At 42.0% G+C, this 16,546-nt stretch overlaps 1 protein-coding gene across 3 annotated transcripts in view; it reads right to left on the bottom strand.

Moving 5' to 3' along the window:
- Nucleotides 1-4,974: 4,974 nt before the first annotated feature.
- The window catches only part of cntln (centlein, centrosomal protein), a 126,508-nt gene continuing 114,936 nt past the window's right edge, over nt 4,975-16,546 (bottom strand). For all 3 annotated transcript variants that reach the window (XM_061770817.1, XM_061770818.1, XM_061770820.1), the window contains one exon: nt 4,975-5,348. In XM_061770817.1, the coding sequence (XP_061626801.1) occupies nt 5,232-5,348 (117 nt within the window). In that variant the 3' untranslated portion in view covers nt 4,975-5,231. The remainder of the gene's footprint in view (nt 5,349-16,546) is intronic.

The following is a 16,546-nucleotide window of genomic DNA, read 5'->3' as shown; positions in this document are numbered from 1 at the left end:
AGCCTCTCTGGTGACTGCTTGCCTGACACACTTCTCTACGCTGCCAACGTCCCACTTTGATATCGCCCGCCACAGACGTTTGGCACCCGCTTTGCAAATAACAAGCGAACCCGGGACACACAGCCAAATGCATTTTTGACACATGTATAATGCAGCGTGTTTACTCCATTTTCATTGTGCCTACAGTGCCGTGAAAAAGTATTGCCCCCCTTCTCAAATTGTTAGATTTTTGCATAGTTTTAAAATTGTGATTTGATTTATTCAGGAAAAACAATATTCAGTTACCTGGACCTGTGTGAAAAAGTAATGGTCACCGAAACCTAATAACTGCTTGGGCCATCCTCAGCAGCAACAACTGAAATCAAGCGTTTTTATAACTGGCAATGAGTCTTTCACATCTCTGTGGAGATATTTTGGCCCACTCTTCCTGGCAGAATTGTTTGAATTCAGCAATAATGGAGGATGTTTGAACATGAACGGCCTTTTTAAGGTCATGCCACTGTATTCCAATCGGATTCAAGTCTGGATTTGCACTAGGCCACTCCATTACCTTCATTTTGTTTTTTTAAGCCATTCAGAAGTTGATTTGCTGGTGTGTTTTGCATCATTATCCTGCTGCAGAACCCAAGTGCGCTTCAAGCTTGAGACTGATGCGCTTCAAACTGATGGCTGAACATTCTTCTTCAGGAAGAGCAGAACTCATTCCATCAATCACAGTAAGTTGTCCAGGTCCTGAAGGAGCAAAGCAGCCCAAGACCATCACTAACCATCACCATGTTTGACTGTTGGTAGGATGTTCTTTTTCTGAAATGCTGTGCTACATTTATGCCAGATGTAAAGAGACGCACACATTCCAAAAAGGTCAACCTTCATCTCGTCAGTCCATATAATATTGCAGTAGAAGATACTGTGTGGCAAAATTATTTGGACAGGTGTCTGTTGGGAAATAAATATCTAAAAAGTCCACTATCTGGGATTCGAGCAGCTTATTTCTTGTTTCTGGTGTCCACGTAGTCCTTTTAGTACTTCCCCGTGGACGCCCGTAAGCCTCACTCTATGGCGGCTGTCTCTATCGGAAGCCTCAGTCTGCGCTCACAGGGAGGATGGGAAAAAAGGCGAACGAAGGAGCGGTTGACCCTCTCGCTAATCCACCTCCGCTTACAGTTGCCGTCCTCGACATCACCTTCGAGACGAGCAACTGTGCTCTGTGACTACCACAGGCCTCTCATGTCTATGTGACTACACAGGAATAGTGTAGGGCATAGGGTCTTAAGTGTGTGTGTGTGTGTGTGTGACCAACCACTGCGGCCAAGAACGCAGTTTCTGCAACCATCAAATGGCACTCTGTCAAGAACGAAGCAGTGGATGGTAACAAAAGACAAATATTTCTGCGCTAAAGTCATCATACAAAAATATTTGTGGTGGGTTAGGGATTAGCTTTTGGAAAAAGCAAAAAAAATAATTGATCACCCCAAAATGTTTATAATTGCCTGTCTTAATAGGTTAGACCGTACCATAAACTACAATTCCAAAACACTTTAAAATAATTTTAAACCCATTTTACAAAATTATCTTTAAAAAAAATCTTACAGATGATTTGATTAAGAAAAAAAAATGCAGAAGTGCAAGATGCTGGCTTCTTAGGATGTTACAGAAAGAGCACAAACTACACTGACATCTGCGAAAAGGAGTTTTTCAACTGATTCAATGGCAGAGGTTAGTTTCAGCAGAAAAAAACAACAATGGGTGAATTTGTGAACGGGTAACAACAAATAGGTGGGGATTTACTATAATCATAACACCTGGTACAACTCCATTGTTTCCACTTTGCTGGAGCACTCAGTTTTACGTACATTTGACACCTAACTAACATCGATGTCATGGAGTTAACAAAACACTAAGCAACAGAAACACTCAAATTGAACAGCAACACATGTAGACAGACAAATATAACAATACTAACAGGCATACATTACTTTCAGCAAAGAAATGACTAATATTACTGCAGGTTACTGAGCAGTTGTGACCGTCTTTGTGTGTGTGCATATATATATATATATATATATATATATATATTTATTCGCAGGCATTGATTATACTGGTGGTTAAAGGCACACACAACAAGAACTGCACAATGTCCATTGAATTAAATCTTGAACTAATGATGCACAATTAGTTTAATTATTTACATTCAATTTAATTGTTATTACTGTGTATTTTTATAAAGTACATCACAGTACTGTAGCTTGCAATTTTTTACCCCAGGTTACAATTTTCTTTTCCGTTTTTATTTTTTTTGTTTTTGTTTTGCTGGAACTGATTAACGGAATTTTCATTCCTTTGAATGGGAAAAATGATTTGAGAGGTGAATCTTTTGAGACGAACGTGGTCACGGAACTAATTAAACTTGTAAGTCAAGGTACCACTGTACTCCAAATAGCAGGTACTGCAGTGTCAAAAATGGGCAAAAGCGATCTTGACCTTGACAATCTCCTCCAGAAAGTTGGGAGAAAGTACAAAAAAAAAGAAAAAAAGAAATGGGGATAAGAGGAGGGGAAATGACACCGAGTTGACTGTGCTGGAATGAATAAACAGACAAGAGAAAGTCTGCATTTGGAAGACGCGATCAAAGTTGTTCCCAGCGGAGGCCTTGCTCTTAATGAGAGCAGAACAAGGAAAGACAAGTGGAAGATGAGGAGAATGAAACGTGGGGAAGAAAGGGAATGGCACGCCATTCCGACACTGGGAAATTATATATATATATATATATATATATATATATTCAAAAAAAGACGCCAGGAGTGGGACATTTGTGTGTGCGTGTGTGTGTTCAAGATGGTTTTCACGTCTTCGCTGTGGGAGCATCAGCGGCAAGGCCAGGTTAATTAAACCCGAGGGGGTCGCAGCTAAAGGGGCGGCGGGGCGCATTTGAATACGTCACAGAAATAGAATAGCTTTGTGGGGGCACAAACATGTTGACTGTGCAAAAGGAAGAAGGGGCGCTAATTTGCGTGGCACTTGATAAACCCACCGGGCCGCCGGATTGCTGCGGGTTATTAATGTTTGTCATTAGCCACGCCGGAGGACAGCGACAAAAGGAAGGGCGGCGGGGAAATTGGAAGGTGGCGGGAATATACATACACACACACAAAAACAGGCAGAAATTTATATGGAACAAATATTGACAATAGCTGGCTCGTGGGTATTGGAGCGGAGGAGATGCAAACTATGTTAATGAATGGTAATTAACCACCAGGGCTCGTCTCTCCTGGATCTTGGCTAAATTGGTCCCCGAGATGCAGCCGGAGACAGTCCTAGCTTAATCCTTTATTATAAAAAGATAAAGGAAAACGACATCATTAGCATATGCTTGAGAAGGGAGGGTGGTGGCAGTGGTGGTGAGGGGATTAAAAAGTTTTTTTTTTTTTTTTTTTTAATTCTTCAACAGAGGATTCTTTGCGCGGTTAATTATACATACATAATATGAAGAGAGAAGCAAACAAAAAGGAGAAGAGGTGATTTAAAAAAAAAAAAAAAAAAAAAAAAAAAAAAAAGTGTGTGGTCTCTGGTGGAGGATGCCCGCTCAAGGACAGTGGAGAGCTGTGTTGCACCTTAAACGTGAATAACAAGAGGCGTACATACGGAAAGGGGTCAAGGATGGAACCTCTCCTGTGTGCTCCAGGCGTGTTAACGATGTCAACAGCGAGGGGTTGCCGCCCACCCGGTCAGCTGTCAATCATGAGAAGAGAGAGAGAGAGATGGCAGTTCGACGCCGCCCACCAAATCGAAAGTCTCGCGGACAGCCGATGACCCTTGAATTGAAGTCCCGCAGCATGACAAGGGTGGCTGTCAAATGGCTTTATTTCAAATGTAACGGATCATTAGCATAAAAGCACATTCAATTAAACAAGCATTCACATGAAACTAACAACCACACCGACGGACAATTTAGTGTCTTCAATTAACCTACCGTTCATGTTTTTGGATTGTCGGAGAAAAGCAGAACACCTGGGGAAACTACAGGGAGAACATGCAAACGCCACACAGGAAGACTGGAGTCTGGGTTTGAACCCAAAACCTCTGAACTCTGAGGAGGATGTGCCAACTAGTTGGTCACCATGTCAACAATATCAAATGCACATTTCATTTTCACATTTGTGGTTTTTCAATTATCTGCCTTCAGGTTGAATGAACATTTCAAGGTCAACAACGCATTAAAAAATGTATTCCCAAAACAAAACAATATAAACTGCTTTTTAAGACATCTAAACTATTAAAACAGTTCCCATTTAAAAACAAACACCAATAACTTAATTATCCAGTAAACAGGCACAAACATGTCCTGTGATCACAACAGAGGCTACCGTAATGCTGCATCCTGTCTGTGACAGCGACCCATGAGAGAGGAAAAAAAGCATAATGCAGCCCTGCTTACCTTTTGGTGTTGCCGTGACAGCAGGTGCGTCTCAGCCGTGCGCCTTTTGGGGCATTCTGCATGAGAAGTGCCTCTGTACAATAGTGTTTCAGACACTGCAGTCATTTGAAAGTGGCTTTGGATAGTCACCCAGCCTATCTGCTCAAGTCATGGGCAGAGAAACTCAATCTGGGGGCGGTTATTGTGCAAATTAGGCCAACAGATAACAACGGGGCAGAAGTGCACGCTCAGACATCATTTCAGAAATAGATAACTAGATAGCACTAGATTTACTCGCTTGTTAAATTCGGCACTATAGAGACGTAACTATTTGTATTACAAACAATTAAAAAGTCAAGTTTCCATTACGTGTGCCCTGTAAGGAGATCATTTCAGTTCGACAGAATGAATCAAATCCCGTACACATGAATACCATTATTTATTATGACTATTCCGGCTGTCAAAGTATCGACTTGGCATTTACCGGGTTAAAGCCCCGCCCCTTTAAGTCCTTGAAGTGTCAAAGTAAACCCTCCCCAAAAAACCCCAGAAGAAATAAAAAATTAGCGTAAGCATTGCCTTATCACAGCTGGTCTTTATTGAGGAGTTTGGGGCTAAAATGCGCTTCTTTAACACAGATGTTGAGGGGCTCATTACAAAAGCTCGGCCCGCAGTGGCTCTGAGGCTCAGCTCGGTCGAGTTCCCACCGAGTCGGAGCCAGGTGAGGGTGGATGGGAGGTAAGTTCGGGGGGAGGCTGGTGGTGGTGGGGGGAGAAGAAGAAGAGGATGACAGTTTTCCAAGCCTCAGCCCGGGGAGTCAGGCTTTTTCGCTGACTGCGGCTGCTGCTGCCAGCGTGGCCAGCTCTTCTGTCAGCACTTTCCTCTCCTTCATCTTCACACGCAAAGCCTCCATTAGCTGGCCGGCAGAGGGGATCTGCGAGGGGTGGGGTGGGGGGGATCACAGTTGTGTCAGGGTGACGGCAGAAGAAGGGGTGAGAGGAAAGGAAGAAGACAAAAAAAAAAAAGTACCTCATCAGTAAAATGTGTGCAGTGCACCTACGTCATTTTGAATCCCTACAGTGTGAAAAATATGGCCTTAATCTTTTCAAATTCCTTGATAGTAAAAGGTGCTTGATGGTTCTTCCATACCAAACTCATCCAAGCCCACCTTTAGGGACCTTTCTTTGCGCATGAAAAACAGAAAATGGGCTTTTTCTTGTTGGAAGCAGACAAACACCAACACGGAACATAGAGGATTACTGCTTAGATGAAACTACAGGTTCTTAAATAATTAATTAATTAATACATAAAGTGATTCTCAACCTCTGTGTGGGAAATTATCCAATTGCACTTAATTGGTCTGGAAATTTACAACAAATGTCTCTTCATCCATCTATGCCTGCGACGCATAGTGACAGACAGAAAAATTAAATGCTCTTCCACTTGATGGCAGAAGGTACAATAAACCCTTGTATTCACCTGTTACTCGGCTTTACACGTTTAGGATTTTTGGGGCCAATGAGCGAGTTTAAAAAAAAACAATAACCGATCACTGATCCGATCACAAGATGGAGCAATGTGTCTATTTAAATGACTGTATAGACTCGTGTACGGTATACTCAGTATCTTCAGTATTCTCGAGCATTTTAGACAAAAGGAGACGTTCAATAATTGGCCACTGACATAAGTTTAAGTTTTCAGTCAGGTCAAACCAACATTACAACATGACATAAATAATGGGTGCTAACTTAGTGTAATTAAGTTACTTTATTGTAATTAAATGACTTCGCACACACCGAAGCTTTAGAGCATGATTCGACAGAACACTGGCATGTTTACGTACAACCGTTAGTGCTCACACTAACTTGCTAGGCCACAGAACATTTTGTTGCCTGCTTGCGAGCCGTATCGTATTAAAAGTAAGAACATCCCTCAAGCAATCCATTAACGAACATGCTCTCCCGAGCACCGGTGATGACCACCACCACACGTTTTTCCTCATTTTATTTTTTCTTCCCCCCACACAATAAATTTGCATGATGTATCAATTAAAGTGTAGCCTATTGTACATGCAGGAAGTTAAATGAAAATTGTACCTAAATAATAAGTTAAATTGCACAAAGGCAGTGATTATTTCGCATACAACTAGAGGGAGCCCACGTACCACTAGGGGTACACATACCACACTTTGAGAATCACTGGCTTCCGACTTGTGTACAAATCAAATTCTTCATAAACTGAGGACCCCTTGCATTAGAACAAGAGGTCTCCATACCGAAGACACCTGATGGCAGAGGTGAGCTTCAAAACCACCTTCAGATCAATCCGCGCTATTGTCTGGAGAGCGAGAAGCTCATAAACAAAATCACACATTCAAAGAGTCTCCCCGTCCCTGGAAACCTGCCTCTTCTTCATTAAAAGGTAACAGGAGAAGGGAACACAAGGCCGGGCAGCGCGCACTTGTGTGCAGTGGGAGTCCGCTGTAACATCAAAAACAGCGCGGGTCCTCGGAGATCCGCCAGCGCCGAAAGTACCTGCTGAGACATCGACTCCCTGCAGCACAAGTTTACACAGTGTGTCCCCATTAAGGAGCCAGTGGTTTTCTGCTTTTAAATGGTACCATGAGTGACGAGAGCCTCAATTTACACATTTTTTATTTTTATTTTGCTTTTTGTTGCTAGACAAACCTTGACTAACAGGCAAGCTTCAGATACGCCGCCGCCTGAATGAAGTGGAGGAAAAAAAAATGGAACAATTAAAGTACTGCCCATGAACAAGGAGAGCTACAGTCGCCATTGCACTTTAAGCTGGTTATTAAATGGAAAATATCAATCAAACACACAAATACAAATGAGAACACTGGCAAGGAGGGACTCCAACTCCAGTTCCTGACATCACTCAGTAGGCCACATCCCTTAAAGGCAAATTTATTACCATTTTATTTGCAATTTATTACCAGTTTATTTCTTTACAATCTTTTGTTTTTCTTAATCAAAAACGTAACAAAAAATGGTTGTGTTTTTTTCGGGTCTGGAACAGATTAATGACATTTCAAGATGCAGTATATGAGTAAATTGCGTTACGAGCTTGGCCACAGAACCAATTAAACTTGTAAGTCAGTGCATTAAGAGGGCTTTTGTTATGAAATATATTGTTTTTAATGAAGGATTTTGTGTTGGCCTGTGCAACCGATACACCAACAAGGACCAAGAAGGACGCGCTCTCGGTTTGTATCCCCTGCACACTTGATACCCTGCAGTCTGGTTTCAAGGTATACAGGGCTGTGCAGCTGCTCCCCTGCATCCCCTGGGCCGCTTAGGGCAAAGGTGTTAGCAGGCGGCCGCTAATGTTATGCTACACTTGATTTAGCCGGGCCTCCCCGTCCCCTTCGGCGGAGCGCGAAAGCCGGCGCCGAGTGTCAAAAAGCACGCTAAGCTTTTTTTTTTTTTTTTTTTTTGCAAGAAGGTCCTGTCCCCGTTGGCAACAGGCAAATTGCTACAGCAGCATTAAGCCATGATAACTCACGCCCATTACTATTCAACAGGCCCCGCAGAGCAGAACTTTTGTCTCGCTGTGATTCCATGAACATGTTTTAGAAGTGAACTGACATGGAAAGCCACTGACACTGACAACACAGTGTGCGTGTGTGTGTGTGTGTGAGGACAAGGACAGCGGCTGTGCAAGCAAAAGGTGTTTTCATGAGCCAATTAAATGACATTGCTATTCCGTAGCCCGGGGCGCACCTCAGGGCGGAAGAGTTTGCGGCACTCCAGTGGCCAGTGTCTGCTTGTGGCATTACACATGCCAACTTTTTTCTCCCCCCTTCTTGTCTCAACTCCACTACCAGACAGATCAATCAATTCGTCTTTTGTCTTTTCCCTCGGAACAGGTTACCACAATTATTGTCAAGGGCTCAATTTGGGTGACTGTGTCAGGCTGCTGAATATCTAAAACGAGAACAGGCTAGGGAGGATGGATCGAGAGAGTCAAAAACAGGCAACATTCAACCAACTCGCTATCGGTGAAAATTTGCAATAGATGATAAAAAAAAATAATAATTTCCAACTCCCACACTTAAAATGTTTAAACATATTAAAACATGTTTTAAACACACTGTAAATGTATTTAAACAGTCTCCAAAATTACAAGCAGAAAATGTATAAAAAAATACTGTACTGTACGTATGTGCCGTTATAAAAATCACACGCTGACGTTGGTGAGTCTGCCTGTGAGCTATGGTCAACAGCAGCCCCTGCATGTGTTTGACTGTTCTCCAGGTATTCAATCAACAGTTAAACAGCGAGGGTGCTCTCCTTTCCTCCATGGAGGCCATTACAGAAAGTAAAAACCTAATTAATGATCGCTATAAGCCGCTGATTTCCATGATGTAGCGGGAATTTCCATGATAGACAAGTAGATACAAGGAAAATCTTCGATGTAGCGGGGCCGCAGTAAGTGCACTGTGATACAGACAATGATTGAATTATTTAATTAATTAAACTAATGACATACAGAAGAGTACAGCTCCCTCCCATGGCCGAACCCCCCCCCCCCCCGTATTTTCATCAGCAAACATTGCACTGAATTTAGTCATCATTAACTGAGAAATTAAGGATATTGTCAAAACAAAATAACAATTTTAAGTATTTGCCAACGCTTGACTGCGGAGCTTTTGTATAAAATCTCAGCCAGCTAAATTTTTCCAGTCGTCATCGACTCAGAGTTTTTGAAACACTATTTGCTAGTCAATGCTATGCTCTTGATGGAAAATGGAAAAAATGTTCCAGTTTCATAGAAGAGTGTCAGGGTTCTGATACGTACAACAGCATTCTTAGTTATTTACATTTCCAGTGGTTTGCCCTACGCAGAGACAATTTTACCATAACGCCTCACACCCGTGGAGCCGGTGCTTATAAAAAAAACAAGATGACATAGGTGGGCCGGCATTTGTGTTTGGAGCACCATCCATCCATCCAACCATTTTCTGAGCCGCTTCTCCTCACGTGGGTCGCGGGCGTGCTGGAGCCTATCCCAGCTATCATCGGGCAGGAGGCAGGGTACACCCTGAACCGGTTGTCAGCCAATCGCAGGGCACATATAAACAAACAACCATTCGCACTCACATTCACACCTACGGGCAATTTAGAGTTGTCAGTTAACCTACCATGCATGTTTTTGGGATGTGGGAGGAAACCGGAGTGCCCGGAGAAAACCCAAGCAGGCACGGGGAGAACATGCAAACTCCACACAGGCGGGGCCGGGGATTGAACCCAGTTCCTCAGAACTGTGAGGCAGACACTCTAACCAGTCGCCCACCGTGCCGTTTGGAGCACCATAATCTTAAATTTTAGAATTACTTATGAAATAGGAAAAAATAATAAATACATTTAAATTAAATATTCAATTTAGTTCCAAACTCACAGAGAGCCACAGCAGAAGGATGAAATAGTCCCATGTGGCTCCAGAGCCACAGGTTGGAGACCCCTGATCTAACAGTTGCTATAAATTGAAAACGGGCTATATACAGCATAGAGTTTAGGCGCGTGTAAGAGTTACCTTGCAAATGCAAATGTTTGTGTTTTTTGATAAGCTAAAGTAGCACTCTATAATATTGTACTTAATACTGTATAAACAGAGTATTAAAATAACATACAGTGCCGTGAAAAAGTACTGACCCCCCTTCTCAAATTCGTATACTTTTGCATAGTTTCCCCACTTTAATGTTTAAGATCATTAGACAAATATAACCCAAATTAACTTAAAATACTGTTTTTAAATGGTGATGTGATGGTCCTTGGCTGCTTTGCTCCTTCAGGACCTGGACAACTTACTGTGATTGATGGAACTAGGAATTCTGCCTTTTTAACAGAAAATCCTGAAGGAGACTGTTCAGCCATCAGTTAATGACCTCAAGCTAAAGCGGACTTAGGTTCTGTAGCAGGATAACGATCCAAAATGCACCAGCAACTCAACTTCTGAATGGCTTAAAAAACAGAATGAATGTTTCGGGGTGGCCTAGTCAAAGTCCGGACTTGAATCCGATTGCAATGCAGTAGCATGACCTTAAAAAAACCATTCATGCTCAAGAACCTTCCATTTTTGCTAAATTAAAACAATTCTGCAAGGACAGAGATGTGAAAGGCTCATTACCAGTTATTGAAAACGCTTGATTTCAGATGTTGGTGCTGAGTATGGGTTAACCAGTTATTAGGTTTAGGGGGCCATTACTTTTCCACACAGGGCCAAGTAACTGAATACTTTTTTTCTTAATAAATGAAATCATCATTTAAAAACAGCATTTTAAGTTCACTTGGTTTAAATTTGTCTGATATTTTGTTTGCTATTAAACAAAGTGGGAAAACTATGCAAAAATATAATTTGAGAAGGGGGCCAATACTTTTTCATGGCATTGTAATTAAATATAATGTAAAGAATTAAACAATTCGTGCATCATGACTTAATGCTGCAAGTCGTTCCATTGTGCTGTTCCTTCTGGTGTGCTGACCTTGGCCACCAGGAGGCAGTATAATACAGCCATGCAAACAAACGGAAGAACATACTTATTTTTGTCGTACTACTGTGTGACTGTAAAATGCTGTAATATTCGGCATATATAACTGCTGACTAGTTAGCACATCCACAGTTCTGAGGTTTCAGGTTCAAACCTGGGCTCTGGCCTTCCTGTGTAGAGTTTGTGTGTTCTTCCCGTTTCTCCGGTTTCCTCCCACATTCCAGAAACATGCATGTTAGGTTAATTGAAGACTAAATTGTCCATAGATGTGAATGGTTGTTTGTCTATATGTGACTCCGTATGAGGCTAGCGACCAGTGCAGGATGTACCCCGCCTCTTGCCTGGAAGGACTTTCAGCATACCCGCAACCCTATAAGCGTAAAAGAAAGAAAAAAACAAAAAAACTGACGGATGGATATTCTTTATCCTTTACAAAAACACATGTGACTACTACACTTCACACTCCACTTCCCTCAACTTCTTCTAAAACCGCAACTATTGATGTTAACTATTAGTATTAGCATGTCTATGACATTTTCCATTATAAGCTGGCGGGCCGTTCTTAATGCAAAGTCGTTTGGTTGTTACAAATACACAATGTGCAATTCTCTTTGTTTTGTTTAGTTTAGTAAACTTTAACTGAGTTGCATTTAATAGCTTGAAAACTATTTTTTGGATTAATTATTCATTTGCCAAACAGCTGCTCATTGTGAAGTGTGTTGCGTTCACTGCCACCATACAGCACTTGCATCTCAAGTTTGCGCTCACAAGTCAAATGAACGCTTGTATCCCGAAAAACTCAAGTTGGGTCACTCGTATCTCGAGGCACCGCTGTCTTATTAAAACATCCAATAACTTCCTATACAGCAGGGAGCAAAGATGACTTTAGGGCCAAATAATCCGCTATGTGAACCACTACACTTCTGTTTACCTCCTAGGAGCATAATTTCTGAAATAAATTGTTGTCCCCGATTTTGGAGGCATCCCTGATGTAGGCCACCATCCAAGGTGAGGAGAAAAAGGAGGGGGCGGGGGGTTGGGTGGAGGGGAACAAGTGCTGATCTTTGATCTTCTCACTTTTGTTTGAAAATCAAATGAATCAAACAGGGGAATAATAACAACAACAACAACAAGGGTGATAAATAGATTTAAAAAGTCCAAGCACAAAGGCATCACCGTATAAAAAACTTGCATTTGATTATCTCCGATAATGAATATGTCACATTTGCAAAGTGGGGCTCAGGTAAGAGAAGCACTGCAGCGCACACAAGCCTATTCTCTCCTTCATAATTACATACCCCTGCAACGGAGCCGATCCCTCCTTTCTCCCCTTTAAGCCACAAGAGACGGATATGAAAGGGAATTGGACACTTGGGGCCACACGTACTGTAATTAAAAAAAACTCTCCTGTGCTTGATACGTTGTTTGGAAACATCATTTTCAGTGTGCAACGTGCATTTGTTAGGGATCTGACCTAAATACACCCCAGATTAAACACAGGGAAGCACCGGCGCTTTGTTTCAGGTTGCTACACTCATTAGGTGTGAAAATGAGGTGATCCAGGCACCGCTGGGGTTTAAATATAGAAAGGTGATATCCATACAAAGGAGATGCAACCCTTGGGTAGGATTTAGCAATCAAGAAGACGCTGGCGACTTCAGCACGGCTCACTGGCCGGGGGTAATGTGCCAAGAAGCAGCGGAAGGATCAACATCAGGGTTTGTACTTGCGGCACACTATCAAGTAAAACAGTTGGAAATAGAACAAGTCCAAAATGTTGTGCCATTTGGACAAATACACTGCTAAAAGGCCAGACTTTACAAATCCCGCGAGACTTCGGCGCCTCTTGTGGGAGTTCAGCTCAGTGGCCATCTGGAGGATTAACTCCACAAGTGTGGTTTGCGTTTTCTTTGGCTTTAATCTATATATTTGATTGGATGCCACTACAGAAGTTCATCTCACTGTCAAAAGAGTCACCGGTCGACACACCGGTCGACTTTGTTTCACACTTGAATCATATGACAGTTGTCGTTATTTCTTAGCTGGATTTACACTGCTGTCCAGGTGACACAATTCTGATGTTTTCCAGCTCAAGTGGTATATTTTGGATTTGCGAAGTGGCAGCGTAAAGAGGAAATAAAAAAATACACAGTGCCCGGGGATTTTCAGATTGGAATCAGTGCAAATATGGAGTAAAAATCAGATGACAAATACACACCTGCATATGCCCAAACAACATATAAACACACATTAAAAAAGCACCCGCTCTAAAACTAAACTACAGTAAAAGAAATCAGTCTCTATAATAATATGCTACAGTAAATAATCAAAATGATTGCTAAACATGCAAACACTATGTAATATTTAATATCTGTATTATTTATTTTTATGTACTGTCTTTTTGTTTCCTGCCTGCTGTTGACAATTGTGTAGTTACTTATATTCAGTTTGGGTGTCGGCACATGTAAGATGTTTTGTGTGTACCGTCAATGTAAACACTATATTGGATTTGTGTCACTTGAATTGTATAGAAAAAAGAAAAAAAAAAAAACGGATCTAAAATTATTTCCACTGGAATTGGGCACTTGGATCTGCAGTGTTTGTCACTCCCAGTTGAAGTTTACTGTAAAACTGACATAAAACACACAAGAATTAAACATGATACACTAACACAACGTGGTACTACAGTGAAAGCGCACAACTGTAAATCTGGATTTGCCTGTACAAGACGTACTGTAAAAATCCACAAAAAAACAAAACCAATGGCTTAAAAATCCGTGACATAGCAAATGATGAGCCACGACATAATGGTAAATGCAGTATGGGATTTCAATTTCCATTGGTTTCAATGGGGGAGAAAACATGTAAATCCATGTTAAGTATCATTCAATTTATCAACTTGCTCCTAGTGTTTTCACACATCCCCTTAAAATGTGGCCGACGCTGTGCTGCAGCTTCTGATGTTTACTAAGAACACAGACAGGTTAATGGCACATAAAAACACACAGAAATGCTCCACGTGATGATACTTCTACTTTCAAAAGCCACTTTAACAAGCCAAATAACTCCATCTGGGCTCGTGGAAAAAAAATAAGCATCTTCTCTGGAGTCTCCTCCTTATCCCTGCCACTGTGTTGTGACATATTTACCGTAACAAAGCCACGGGCTCCAGTCCCCGCTGCACGCATACAAACACACTTAGTGGCACCCAAAAAGATTTAATTAGTTCAATAATTAAACGAAGCTTAATTAGAGTCACTTTCCTTGGGAGAAGAGCGCCGACTTGGAGCTGTTCCTTGTCATTACCGAGCCATAATGAGCGACACAACACGACGCGCTGCATCGACAGCGATGATAATAACAATAAAAGTTTCTTTTTATTCCAAGTCGCGGCGGCGTCTTTGATTTGTTTAGCGCAGAGGAATAATGATGTAACCGGCTGTGGCAATGCAAATTAAGTGTATTATTTAGCAGCAGTGAGCTACAGCCCCCCCCCAATAAGTTCAATAGGCTTTTAAAATGAAAGGAGTTATGTCAGCCCTGTAGCCAATCCATATAGGCCTTTGACGTTTTATAGCGAGCCCCCTTCCAGATTGGTCCAGCTTGTCTCTACACGGCCGGCCAAATGTTCACCTGCTTGTTATGGTTCCGAGGCTGATAAGAAGTGATCCTCAGAGGTCTCCCCGGGGTGTGATTGGGGAGTAAATATTAGCGGGCCCTTGGCGTCGCCCCGCTCCAGTAAACCACTGTCCTCTCGTAAAGAAATCAACAGACCCAATGACTTTTTAAATGTTAATATACTGTCATGAGGCTAGAGACGTGCGTGTGTGTGTGCGAAATGAGTCTGAAAAATGATCTGGAGGGAATGTGTGTGTTTAGGTGCACGCTGTTCTCCGTTTCATTATTGGCCAGCAGCAGAAGCCAGTCATTTCCCTGTCTTCATAAAGACTTGGCCCATTAAAATCTACCTCTATTCAATAATTAGGACTCCACAAATAAACCAAAGGCAATTAAATCAATGCTTCCCTGGGCTGGTGCCTGGACCCCGTGGCCCACATGGACACTCCATCTTCACCGCTGGCATTATTCATGGTGGGCTGCGGTGGAGCCATACAGCACCCCCCCGGCCTGCTCATGATTATTATACAGCGCCATCCCTCGATTCTAGCTGCAGAGTGCCGCTCGTGGTGGCTCTCCACTGACCGGCGTAGGCTTTGATTCCATTAGCCCGCCATCAGAAGTGAGCAATTTGGGATTTGTTTGATGAGTGAATTGTATCAACTTTTCAACATTGTCAAACTTGATTGAACATCAACTAGATAATTGTGGTTACATGTTGTGGGAAAGGCAGCAGGGGAGACTAGAGGTTAGAACATCTGCCTCACAATTCTGAGGGTCAGGTTTTGGATCTCGGCTCCGGCCTTCCTGTTTGGAGTTTGCCTGTTTTCCACATAATTACATGAGTTTTCTTCCTTGACAATAGCACCATGTTTTTGTGGTTCAAAAACAACAACAACAACAAAAAAACAGTACAGTATTGTATGTGGAGCCTCAAAACTGGATACAAGTTGCAGCACATCAATTGTTGTGAGGTACTTAATTGCTTCGTGTGCGGTAAAGAGTCGCTGACGAAGTTTTTCGCGATGGTTGACTCCAGTTGTGTTTGGTTGTGCTCAGTGGTAAGCAGGCTTTAGGATTGTTTGTCCGAGCTATCTTTAAATATTCAATTCATACAGGGTGCCCCTCCCACAAAAAAAAAAAAAAAAAAAAATCTACATACTCTGACTGCCCATTACATATATATATATATTTTTTTTGATGTGTGAGTGTCGCATCCCTGTACCGATTAAATGTTGTGGGTTAGGGTTATACACCCGATTGGAATATATCACGTCACATGTAAATAGTTGACCAGAGATCTCCGATCGGATTGAATTCCATTGGAATGACAAAAAAGTCTGCATAAAAACCCGGCTAATAACCAGCCTAACCGAGTCTAGCTCATGAAGTCACTCATGAGGCCCCGCCTATTAAAGTCACACATTCACCTCACAAATACTACAGTACATAGAGTAATTACACTTTATAAAAACAGTTTATTTCTTTACATTCTGTTTTAAAAAAGTACAATGCTATTTTTCTTTATTAAAATGCATAATAAAATGTTTTGTTGTTTTGAGGGTTGGAACTGATTAATGGCATTCCAGTTAATTTCCATGGGGACAATTTTATTTGTATAAGAGTAAATTCAGTCATGGAACGAATTAAAACTTGTTAGTCACGGTAACACTGTATCTGACTTTTAATTACAATATTGAGTTAAAAAAGCATTTTAATTGCCGTTTCTACACGAGATGAATTCCATATTTTATACGGCTTTGAGTGGCCGGGCTGTGATGCTACTCCTTTAGCAGAAAGACACCACACCTCGCGTCTGTTGGCCGTTTGCCGCTCTTGTTATGTTGACATGTGGCTGAACATGACAGCCATGGAGAACAATGGCCCTCACCGGCACGCGAACACGCACACACCGACTGAATGACTGATGGCTCGACTATTGACAGGGCCACTGAGATAATAAAGCGCCGTCCCACTGGCAGCTCTATTAGACTCTGCCAGTG

This window comes from Phyllopteryx taeniolatus, chromosome 4 (assembly GCF_024500385.1).
Source record: "Phyllopteryx taeniolatus isolate TA_2022b chromosome 4, UOR_Ptae_1.2, whole genome shotgun sequence".
NCBI classification, from domain to species: Eukaryota; Metazoa; Chordata; class Actinopteri; order Syngnathiformes; family Syngnathidae; genus Phyllopteryx; species Phyllopteryx taeniolatus.
This window is presented reverse-complemented; position numbering and strand designations above follow the sequence as displayed.